The sequence below is a fragment of the Periplaneta americana genome, chromosome 15 (genome assembly GCF_040183065.1).
Source record: "Periplaneta americana isolate PAMFEO1 chromosome 15, P.americana_PAMFEO1_priV1, whole genome shotgun sequence".
Taxonomy (NCBI): domain Eukaryota; kingdom Metazoa; phylum Arthropoda; class Insecta; order Blattodea; family Blattidae; genus Periplaneta; species Periplaneta americana.
In genome coordinates this window covers 40,603,901-40,616,953 of record NC_091131.1, presented here as the reverse complement: position 1 = coordinate 40,616,953, position 13,053 = coordinate 40,603,901, and the positions used below count along the sequence as shown (strand labels likewise).

The 13,053-nt window shown below is 35.2% G+C and overlaps 1 protein-coding gene across 2 annotated transcripts in view; it reads left to right on the top strand.

Annotated features, from left to right (window-relative positions):
- Cap-D2 (CAP-D2 condensin subunit) overlaps window positions 1-13,053 on the top strand; it is an 83,638-nt gene that overhangs the window by 67,276 nt on the left and 3,309 nt on the right. For both annotated transcript variants that reach the window (XM_069846955.1, XM_069846956.1), the window contains exons 25-28: window positions 185-311; window positions 4,147-4,263; window positions 7,208-7,327; window positions 9,748-9,816. In XM_069846955.1, the coding sequence (XP_069703056.1) occupies window positions 185-311; window positions 4,147-4,263; window positions 7,208-7,327; window positions 9,748-9,816 (433 nt within the window). The remainder of the gene's footprint in view (window positions 1-184; window positions 312-4,146; window positions 4,264-7,207; window positions 7,328-9,747; window positions 9,817-13,053) is intronic.

Here is a 13,053-nt window from a genome sequence, read left to right as displayed (position 1 = left end):
TACTGATATAAGGATTTAAAAAGTACGAAAAAAAAGAACATGAAATTAAAATTTTGAAATCACTGCAGTGAATCCCAGTGAACATTCCCACTATTTCTGTCAGCCGATCGTCTTCTTCTTCTTAGTATTATTATTATTATTATTATTATTATTATTATTATTATTATTATTTCTTTTTGTCCAGGCTGTAGTGGATGAGTTGGATGCAAAGATTAAAGAACTGAATCAGAAAGGTACAGATGATGCAATGTTGTCTCAGAAAGCTTCTGAAGCCACCAACAGAAGAAGAACAACTGCCAACACACCATCAGGTGAGAATCAGTTCTCGTATTTTTAATAATAGTAATAACATGAACTTATTTGCTTTCCCCTATCTTTAAACATAGAGTAGAAAATGAAATGTGTTGAAGCTCGGAGAAGTGATGCTGTGGGTTCAAGCCTGTATCTCTATAACTTCCAGAATATCTTTGGGGTTCACTTGTCGTTATTTAAATCAGAGGGGGAAATCTCTTCTTCTTCTTCTTCTTCTCCTTCTTCTTCTTCTTCTTCTTCTCCTCCTTCTTCTTCTTCTTCTCCTCCTCCTTCTTCTTCTTCTCCTTCTTCTTCTCCTTCTTCTTCTTCTTCTTCTTCTCATTCTTCTTCTTCTCCTTCTTCTTCTTCTTCTTCTCCTTCTTCTTCTTCTTCTTCTTCTCCTTCTTCTTCTTCTTCTTCTCCTTCTTCTTCTTCTTCTTCTTCTCCTTCTTCTTCTTCTTCTCCTCCTCCTTCTTCTTCTTATTCTTCTTCTTCTCCTTCTTCTTCTCCTTCTTCTTCTTCTTCTTCTCCTTCTTCTTCTTCTTCTTCTTCTCCTCCTTCTTCTTCTTCTCCTTCTTCTTCTTCTCCTTCTTCTTCTTCTCCTTCTTCTTCTTCTCCTTCTTCTTCTTCTCCTTCTTCTTCTTCTCCTTCTTCTTCTTCTTCTTCTCCTTCTTCTTCTCCTTCTTCTTCTTCTTCTTCTCCTTCTTCTTCTTCTTCTCCTCCTCCTCCTTCTCCTTCTTCTTCTCCTTCTTCTTCTCCTTCTCCTTCTTCTTCTCCTTCTTCTCCTTCTTCTTCTCCTTCTTCTTCTTCTTCTTCTCCTTCTTCTTCTTCTTCTTCTTCTTCTTCTCCTTCTTCTCCTTCTTCTTCTTCTCCTTCTTCTTCTTCTCCTTTTTCTTCTTCTTCTTCTTCTTCTCCTTCTTCTTCTTCTTCTCCTTCTTCTTCTTCTTCTTCTTCTTCTCCTTCTTCTTCTTCTTCTTCTTCTTCTTCTTCTATCCTGTTGTTCCTAGGTGGAACATAGGGCAGCAGTAAAGTTCCTCCAGCGTACTCTGTCGCCAGCCATCCGTTTCACCTCTTTCCAGCTTTTCCCACATCTCTCTACTTCCTCTATTGATCGTTTCCATGTTTTTCTAGGCCGTCCTCTCTTCCTTACTCCTTGTGGATTCCAATCAATTGCAGTCTTCTCAATAGCTCCATCTAGCTTTCTCAGCATGTGGCCTGTCCAATTCCATTTTCTTTGTTTTATTTAGTAACATTGGTTAGTTCTTCTCCACAGTTCTTTATTTGCTATTATTTCCGGCCATCTTATATTTAGAATACGTCTCAGACATCTGTTGACGAACGTCTGTATCTTTTTATTTATTACATCCGTAATTTTCCTTGTTTCACAACCATAGAGGAGGACTGATTTTACATTTGTGTTAAACAGTCTGAGCTTTGTCTTCAGTGAGATGTTGTTATTCCGCCATATGGGATATAGCTGTACAAATGTTCCATTTGCTAGCCGAATACGTCTTTTCACATCTTCCGCTCCACCTGTTTTTGTAACTACACTTCCCAGGTATAGAAAAGTATCCACTTCTTCTGTTTCTATATCATTTACTGTCAATTTATTTTTATGATTACAATTTACCCTCATCTGTTTTGTCTTAGAGGAGTTTATCTTCAATCCAACATTTCCTACTTCCTCTTGTAATTTCTCAACTTTAGCTTCCATATCCCTAAATCTCTGTGCTAGCAAACATATATCATCTGCAAAGTCAAGGTCTTTCAGACGATTGTTAATATCCCATTGAATTCCTCTTTTCCTTTTTCCTATAAATCTTCTCATAGTTCTATCTAACACCATCAGAAACAATGTTGGGGAGAGAATACATCCTTGTCTTACTCCAGATTTCGTTTCTATAGGTTCTGAGAGATTATCTTTATGTATTATCTGTGCAGAGGGGGAAATACCCAGTATTAAAATGTGTTTTTTAATGTTTAAAACCCCGAACAACTTGCTGGCAGTGAAACAAAAATTGACATTGTTTTACATTCTGTCCAACTTTTCTTTTTGATTTAATTTTCATGTATATTGTTGTAATTTGTGTTAATTAAACAATACAGTAGATCCATGATTATCCGTCACCCTATTAACTGATTGGCGGATTATCCAACTGTCTTTCTCATGCTCATTTTTTTTCTACAGAAATATATGAAGTACTGTACATTACATTAGCGCATTATTTTTTCTGGAGAGGGTTATTACAAGACATTACCCTTATACAATATGTTGTACTGTTCGAGTTATACTGTATGGGCTATTCCATATGAAATCGATTAGTAAAAAACCTCGCATTGTTTATACTCTAATTTTTTCCCTATTTATACAAGGTGCTGAGGAGAGTGCATTTTCAAAAATATACTATCGAAAGTCAAACGGTTTTCGTATTATTGAGCGACAAATTTAGCGTATTTTATAAAAACAAGCCTCTTTCAGCGCTCAGAACTCTGGAACCATTTACTGCAGAACATTGAACGAGAACTCATTTTTAAGCTGACATTTGTAGGTTATGTTAAGAAGTAATCCTTATTTTTATTGTTTAGAGAGAGACAGATAATCTGATTTTACTTACTTTTAGGCTTTTTGCCAATTTGTAAAAATGTGAAAAGATATTGAGAAAAAACCTTGCATTATTAAGAGGTATTCGGGATTGTTTGATTAGTGGTACAGCAATAAGTTTCGAGGGTATTAAATATATTATTTTCACATGCCTAGACTTGAATGGCGCAGTACCGCACGCACTGGCCGAGAGCTGAAGATAAGTGAGCGTTGGGTGTCATTTTACTCCTGTGGTTATGAAAACCTGTGATAAAGCTAGCACAGCCATGACTGCTAGACGACACGTCACGTGTTTATGTCTCCTGGCCTTGCTTACCTCGGCTAGCTCCCGCCTCACAGTCAGCTGGTTATTTCCCACGCGTACTATTTATTTTCTTTATTTGATATTTTCAATACTTTCTTATCAACGTGCCATCAGTAAAAAATATGTGTTTATTTATATTTTCAATGCGGAATCTAACTATATATTTTTAAAATATTTTTTCCTAGGCAAAGGCGTCGGCTTAATGAGGAAAAATCTAAATTTCTCCATTTCCATAAAAAGTAAGAAAATCTGTTTATATGTCAATATGAACTTTAATTTCTCAGAATCAAAATAAACCATGATTTTGATCATTGGATGAAAGGGTTTCGGAGCTACAAGAGTTTAAAGTTGCAAATTTTATGAAAATACGATAAATTTAAATATTTTAAATTTAAACACTATGAAGTTCTGATGCCTCAAACTTTGCACAAAGCATTGTATCACAGTTCTCTACGTACAAAAAAGTTTTATTGTATTTAGAAATTGTAAGGTCAATTTTCTCTATATTTCAGTCGATTTGAGATGGAATAGCTCGTATAGCCTCTATATAAAATGTCTTTTACAGATATCAAAACTCATATTTTATAATGACATGAAATGAGTGGAAAAGGAAGATCAAGTGGAAAGTATTGGTAGAACGAAATGGTCAAATTGAGGAAGTAGGGGATCTTGTCCACTCACAGGTACCATTCCAGTTCATGCTGGGAGTCGAACCTGAGTTCTTGGAATGATGAACCCACACTTTGGTTCTTATCTGGACAGGTGTGAAGATCACCTGAATCTTCATGAGAGAATAATTCACTTTCATTAATGAATTATCTAATCTTATGGGACATGATGGCCCTACTATGAGACCTAACTTTTCACAGACCTCTTCAAAAGACTTGTAATTCACTTTTATTCATTTAGTATCTGTAAAATCATAATGAATTACGTTTTCACATTCTAGGAAACAGAATTAGTTCAGTACGCAAGCAGATGTCTCGCTCCACTGTCAGACGGAAACGACGAACTTCATCAGATTCTGAAGATTCTGATGGATCATTTGGAGACAACTCTGACAAAGGTCTTTATACATATGAGTGGTCTGTTGGTTCCTAATGTGTTCGGGTATAGTCAGCTGAGATCTTCCTAAACTTTGCTAGCCTATGAGATTCCTCACTAATATTAACAGCATCAAAATGACAATACAAGAAAAAGCACTGATTCAATATGAAAAACATATCAGATTACCAGGAAACAATTGGCATTCATACAGTCCTCTCTGTAGATTGAAAACTCAAAAAAGTTTCATATCCATTGTTCAAGAATTAAAACAGAAAATCAATATCCCAAATTTAAAAGAAAACTTACGAATTAAACCAGACCCTTTAACTCTATTAAATATAGAATATAATCTAAATTTAACAAAAGAAATACTGAAATCAGAAGTAAACACTGAAATAATGAAACAATTGCCTTTAGAGACAATTAATATTACGTACCCTCCACAAAACTGGCTTCATTTATACACCAACGGATCCTTGATCTCCAGACAACAAGGTGCCGGTGCAGGTGTTATATGCTGTCTCTTCTCACTTTATAGATCTCTTGGATATGGAACAACAAGTTTTGATGGAGAAATCATTGCAATAAGTGAAAGTCTCAGGAATCTTCTATGCCACATCAATAAATTTAAGAATGCAGTTATATTGTCAGACTCCAAAGCAGTTATTCTATCAATAGTCTCTAAACACACACCTTCCTCTCAAACAGCAGAAATAACTAAAATGCTCTCTCAACTAATAACACTCAATAAAAGAATTGTATTGCAATGGATACCATCCCACTGTGGAATCCTGGGAAACGAGAATGTGGATGCTTTAGCAAAGAAGGGCAGCACTGCTACTTACAGACCTGTTACTAAATCTATGTATTACTCTGTGAAAAGATTTATTAAATCTACATACTTAGACTTCAACAAACAAAATTTGATAATACAATCCCAAGGGAAAAAATGGAACTCTGCATCAAAATCCACAGTTAATTCCCGATTTACCATGCAAATCGTCTGTAGCTGCATTTAGATTGGCAACAGGCCATGATAGTTTGGCCAAACACCTGCACAGAATTGGAATATATCAGTCCCCTAACTGCCCATTGTGCAACTCAGACCAAGAAATGGATTCGGAACACCTCAAAATCTGTGCTTCAGTGGCTGGTCATGATAATACTGTATCTTCGAAAAATATTGGAGTGCAAGAGGTCAAATGACTTTATTGTCAAACGCCTGGCATTAGAAAACAACAACTTTTCACTGTCCTGACATGGGCTACAGTGGCAGGGAATGTTTCACGGAGACTCACTGTATTACTTCTGTCATGGCATTGGTTTTTAGATCCATTACATTGCGCACTTTGGTAAAAATTTGACGAAGCCACAATATTAATTGATTCTAAATTAGTGATAGAAGCAATAAAATCCAGTAAACCTCCCAAAAATGTATCCATTGTAGGAATGCCAAAAAATTATGAAAATATTAGAAAGATTAAACAAAGAAGTTGCTGTAGAATGGATCCCATTATATAAAGGACAGAAGGGAAATTAAATAGCGGATGTACTGGCTTGAGGGCGACTGAAATTCGTCAGCAACAAATGGAGATGGCCCTAATATACAAAATTAAACCAGAAATTTTTTTTTTTATTTATTTATTATATTCCATAGATCTACAATATTACAATTACAATTTTTTGCAATATTTTACAATATTTTGGCGAGATGTAGTGAGATGAGGTGAGGGTTTGCCAAAAGATTACCTGGCATTTCCCTTATGGTTGGGGAAAACCTCGGAAAAAACCAAACCAGGTAATCAGACCATCTATAGACCATCCGGCTTCAGTCCCATGGCTGGGGAAAACCTCGGAAGTAACCATCAATGAGACCAAAGGGGGATCCAATCCAAGCCCGAACGCAGCTCCGGATCAGCAGCCCAGCGAGTCTGCCGTCTGAGCTACATTGATGGCTCTACTAACAATATACAGTACATAGCCAATCAGATTATTAAGTTTACAAACCCAAACGATTATTCGTTAGTTGAGCTATAAAATATAATACATAGCAAGTAAGTTAATTCGATTTAAGGCATAAGCAATTCAATCAGTTGAGATACACAGAAATTGATAATACATATCATGCAAACTACTTCAAATTACAAACATAAATAATTCATCAATAGAGCTATACAGATTACTATTCAATTTAAAGCATAATTATACAATTCATCAGCCAAACTTTACAAACATATACAGTACAAAGTAAACAGATTAATTCAATTTATAATCATATGAAGACATTATTACAAAAACAGCTCTAGTCATTTTTAATGAAATTGAGTTAAGGACACATTTACTACTATTTCAAATGTTTATAGACTCCAAAAATGACACATGTCTGGTGGAATAGCCACAAGGATAAACACCAGTTGACATGTGTTGTTCCATTTATTTTTAGTGTTCTTCTGAAAAATGTTGTTGTTGTTTTCTAATGTTTTTCTTCTGAAAAATAGCAATTTCGACAAGGGTTGTTTTTGTAATAATGTCTTCATATACAATTCATCAGTAGAGTTAAGTCATTAATTCATAATGAATTTATAGAAAGGACACTAGACAGGAATAAGACAAAACAGTGGATTAATCGTACATAACCTAATTGCAAAATTAAGAGTGTTTGTTGGACATAATTGCTTGGCTTCATATATCCTCCATTTTAAAATTCTCAATTCAAACAGTTTTCAAGTTCGTAAGGATCTAAATTTAATCATTAATGCGGAACATCTTTTAAAGTGCTGAACATTAAGCAAAGAAATGTAACATGACAAATTTTTATTGGGAAACACGAAGGAAAATTATGTAAAAATCAAAATCCTGCCATTGGAAACAGACATGTTTTTAGGCTTTTTTTTACACACTGGACAGTAACAGAAATGTGCTTTATTATGTGTCCTTAAAATGTTTATTTTCTTTTATTTCAGAGAATGATGGCAGTAAGAGTAAAAGTAGAAGTCAGACTCGATCAAGTATGAGACTCAAAACTGCAGTGAAGCTGCCTCCAATACCACAACCAATTTTAGAGTCAGATGAATCTGATGAAGGTCTGCAATCCTTTTGATAACTACATGTGTTTGGCTTTTCATTGGAACTGTCTGCACTGCTAGCTTTTTTATTTCCAATTTTTAACAGCACTGTTGCTATTTTGTTTGTAGTGCCAGTGATTTGATTGTTACATAATTGTTATGAACATTTTTTTTTTGTAATATTCTACTTCTATATCTTTCGTATATAACTGTAGTTAACTGCATGCTTTATGATAACATTGTATTTTACGAAAAATCATCTGTGTGAGCATGTCTTTAATCTATGGTTTTCTTTAAGATTTGTATAATTTATTCACAGTGTATTTCATACAGTATATTAAAGATATTTTATGTTAATTATTATTGACTATTACACTTTTATTACGTCATACTACTTTTGACCATTAAAACTGTACAAAAGGACGTCTTTCAACCAATCATGGCTGCTTATCGCACAGTTTTATCACTTGTTTTTATTGTCTTGTCAATAAATACACATTATTCTGCAGTAGAAAACTAGTTCATTGACGATATACAGTAAACCCTTGTTAACCCTTGTTAAGATGAACCTCAAGGGACCGAAAAATCGTCTGTTCGTATTAACGAAGTTCGTCTTATCCGAATTCTGATCGATTTTTGTTACATTGAGTCCACTGTGACTCCTTCAGTTCAAAACACTTTCTCATGGTTTGTAGTTCGAAATAATGAATTTTGAATGAATTTGTGAACCTTTCTGAATACTGTATTAGAAGAATGTATTATCAATAATTATGGTTTAGAGAAGTTTCCATATCTAGCCTCTTTTCATCTTTTCCTTGGTTGGTTCAAGTTTCTCTTCCAGATATAGGGGTTATCCAGTTTATAAAAATGATCACTTTTATTATCATAATGAATTTAATTTAAATCACTTCCAACTAACTTTCCCTGCGCCGTAGTGTCGCGGTCTAAAAGCTAATTCACAATGAAAATTAAACATAACGTAAGCGTTAACTTAAGAATATAAACGTTACGGTAAAATCAAGAAGTCATACCATCATTCACGATGGGAACATAAACATAACAGCAAACTTACTTGGTAACCATGGAAACATAACAACGACGCCATTTCCTCATATTCTGTCGTATACTTCAGCGCTCCACGATTGTGTTCTGTTTGCAAATCACGTAAGCATAAGCACGAAAGTTTGGAGTTTGCAAACTTTCATGTTAACGTCTTATGGTAATGTTTATGTCAATGCTTATGTGAATTATTGTGAATGATCCCATTTGGTAGCATAGGCGCAAACTTCTGTGTTTATGTTACGGTTATGTTTAATTTTCATTGTGAATGGGCCTTAAGGCATCCTGCCTAGGACTCGCGTTACGGAATACGCGCTGGTTCAAGTCCTCGTGGGGGAAGAAATTTTCTCATGGAATTTCGGCCAGTGTATGGGATTGGTGCCCACCCAGCATCGTGATGCACTTGGGGAGCTATGATATGTAACGAAAATTGGTTTTGCAAACCAGCTATAATGGCTGGGGGGATCATTGTGCTAACCACATGATACCTCCACACTGATTGGATGATCGTCCACCTCTGCTTCGGCAAGTGGACGTGAGGCCAGCAGCCGGCTGTTCGGTCTTGGCCCTTCAGGGCTGTAGCTCCATGGATTTTTTTTTTTCTAACGAACTTATATTGCCCTCATATTGTTACAACTTCAAGAACTCAGATTCCACTTGTTCATATTTTGCTGCTCAAATTCGCTTAATTTTTCATTATGATGAACCGGAAGCTGTAACAGCGTCAATTTTATCTTTGTTTTTATTATGGTCGAGGAAGTATATTTTGGAATTTGAAAATATTTTGCAATTTGAGTTTCTGTCATAGTGCCAAGAGACACTTCATTAAAAATTTTAACTTTAGTTTTGATATCTGTATATTTTTTCCTTCTTTCACCCATGTTGTTGCTTGTATTGAGGTGTTAACCTGAACACTGGCCATGAGGAAGCAACAGTTAAATCACTCAACCTCTCGAGATAGAACACACAGAAGTCTTAAGTTTCAACTCTGGTTCCCGTGAGAAATATAGCAATATATATTATGCATGTTCTAATTGTATCTTGAAGGACATTTGAAACCTTTACTATGAGAGCGAGCAAAGAGAATTCCCATGCAATAAGCTGTAAAGAGTGTATATAAAAGTTGTCTTGTTCATATTAAGAAGAGAACAAAAATCTGGTGACCGAAAATTTGTTCAAAGTTCGTATAAACAGAAATTCGTATTAATGGAATAAAAATCCATTAATATCGCTGTATTTGAGCCGGAAACAGGAAAATTGTTCGTATTAACGAGGTTTTACTGTATATAGTAAGGTGAACCATCATGAAACGATACACATCTCTCTGGTATTCTTCATCTTCTGGTTTCTAATACTTATGATCACTTGTGACTTTTCAGATGATGCGTTTGTGAAACCTAAAGTTCCACCTGTCAAAAGTACTCCTGCTGTTAGCAAAAAGATAACAGGTGAGGACTATAAAATATTACAGTAGACAATAGACATATTATATATGTAGGTGTTATATAATATTATATTTTTGTAAAGTGACAGGACCCTTAATTTGCAGTTTTTTGCCCTGACTCTACGAGCTTGGGCCTTCTTGCCCCTATATATTTAGGGTGTCCCAGGCAGAATGTAATACATTTCAGAATAATGTAGTTTGGGTTAAAATACATTGATTTAACCTGATATAAGTTTGTCCGAATTCTAACAGTTGGGGAGAAATATTGGAACATCTTGTGGTTCTGTGTACTATTCATGATGTGCTATGTCAGACCTTTGCATAGGGCACTGTCTGGGCAACGCAACATAGCCTGTGTAAATTGCAGCTTACCATGCCAGTACTGTAGTATTATTAGTTGTTACCCTGTTGTATGAAAACTGTGGGAAAATATAACTGTACCTTACAGTAGTTACGGTTAGTAGATTATTTTAACGAAATGTAGTACATAATGGTTCAAAATGTAGGGCATTACACCAAAATGTAGGTCATTGTAGAATAATGTACGAAAATTGAACATCAAAATCTGAAATACAACTAAAAGGTATATACCGTATTTACTTGAAAATAAGCCCCCCCATTTTTACCAGATTTTTGTTGTTAAATTTATGAGGGTCTTATATTCGCATCAGGTCTTAAAATCGAGTATATAGAAACATGAAAATGCAATTTGAGAACTTAGATTTGCTGAATTCATTCAAAATACAACTTAAATGGAACCATATAACTTGATAGCTTGTATTGTAGGATGGGATAGAACTTATAAATCCAACATTTATCCATTAATTATTACTACAGAAAAAAGTATTAAAAATTCGTTTAAAAAAGCAGGAAGATTATTCAACTGTACTGTTGTTTAAACATTTCAAAGTTTTCAACATTAAACAAAGTATAACTGTCAACAAGCCTCGTCAATTATACTTTACTCAAGTTTGTTCATATAAAAAACCTTTATAGGTGCGATGAGTATGATGAGATCATGATTACTATACTTGCAAGCACAGGAACTATACACTACTGCGGATAGTTGTAGAATTTAACATGTATGGTAAAACCTTGGATTACAAGCATAATTGAGGAGTAGACATGGAAAACGGTATAAGTGCATCCGAGGTGAAATTTTGTTTTTGTCAAGAATGTGATATAATGTAGCAGCGCCAATGTCATAGTAATCGATAATGTGCAAACATCCTTCCATATAGTCAAACAAGTGCATTCTAGATGGCACTTGATATAAGTTCTGTAGTATAGCCCTGATGAACAATATAAGTGCCGCCTAGTGTATGTTCTGTGAGGGTTACTCGCTGTGTTGATTTGCAGTGAATGTAGCAGTTTTGTAGCATTTATCATGGATAATAACAGGCCACTAACTATAAAAGTATCTAAGGCAAAGAAGTTTTTACAAAATAGGAAACTACGGCAGCAAGGGAAGCCATACACAACTGCTATGGGAGAGGATTTGTAAAACCATGGTTCCTGATGAGATGCAGGACATTGTAAGGTCGGCCAGAATTAAAAAACCAAATTGATTTCAATGACATCTGAAGACTTCTTGGATGTGGCTTCAGAAGCTGATAGGGCTCTAAATACGTTAACATTGTGTATTACTCAAGTATCATGGATTCGAGTTGCTTGTGATCATCCAACATTGGTCCTTACCAGGAATAACTTGAGTGATTCTGAACAGTGGAAGACATGTCAGGTTCTAAGGAGAGGACGAACACTGCAGTCTATTACAAATCTGGAGAAGTTTGCTATACTGACTCCTAAGAACTCTTTTAAAGGCAGAGAAGAAGAACGACCTTCTGGCAATTCTAGATTTCATGGCCATGAAGTACCATGGTTTTTAATAATAATAATAATAATAGTTTATTTTAACTGGCAGGGTTAAGGCCATTCGGCCTTCTCTTCCACTCAACCAGTGCGATACAAAAATACCAAATTACTATATTGCTAAGGAGCAAAACATAATTAACACAATACAATACAATACAGTCATAACAATTCTTTTACCTTCCCAACACTCCAATGAAATAATTAAGTACTAATAATAATATTAATAATAATAATCATACCTAAATATAATTAAATCATCAAACTCGATTATGATTATAATTACAACTTCAATTTGTCTGCGTCAGTAAGAAATTGTTTAGCTTTGTCTTGAAATTAGTTATTGTCTGGCAGCCCCTAATCTTCTGAGGTAGAGAATTCCATTCACCAGGGACAGAGACAGTGAAAGAGGATGAATAGTGGGATGTTCTGTGGGCAGGAATCACTAGGATTTGGCTCTCTTGTGACCTGGTGTTTAGATTGTGATTGCAGGATAAGTAGTTAAACCGGGAACGAAGATAATTTGGAGTAGAAGTGTGGAGAACTCGAAACAGAAGAGAAAGCGAATGAAGTGATCTACAGTTATTGAGTTGCAGCCGGGATAAGTATTTGAACGATGGTGTAATATGGTCAAATTTGCGAGCATTGCTGATGAATCTGACACACATATTGTGCACACACTGTAGCTTGTTCGAAAGTTCAGTTGTTAAATCTGTAAGTATTATGTCGCAATAGTCAAACAGTGGTAGTACGAGGGTTTGCACTAAAGTCTGTTTTAATTCTGGCGGGAAGAAGTTTCTGAACAGGTTAAGAGAATGCATGGTATAGCATACTCTCTTGGATATTTCCTTTATTTGGCATTCCCAATTTAAATTTTCGTCTAAGTAAACGCCAAGTTTCTGACGACAGAGTGGTACGGAATAGTGGCATTATTTACTGTAACGATTGGCATATGTCTGTTGTTCTTTGTGTTCAGTAGTCGCTTATGTCCGATTATTATATATATCATATATATTATTATTTATAAGGACCTGTGCCAGTAACAGTTTATCGTGCTTACAAATCAAATTGTTAGTGTTCTACCTTTTAATATTCACAAATCACTCGACTGTTTGTACCGTTTTCAAGGAAATTATACATGGCACATATGTTGTTGTCAGACCAGCCTCATGGTCTAGTGGTCAGAGCTTCTGGCTATAGTTCATGAAGTCCCGGGTTCGATTCCCGGTTAGAGCACAGGAATTTTTCCTTAAAGGGGATTATTCCTGTGTTCGTCCATGGTCTGGAATTTAGGTTAAGTTTAGATTTAAGACCTCTCCTGGCACTACATTATCATAATCATCCTATCACATCATCGGGATAATGTAAC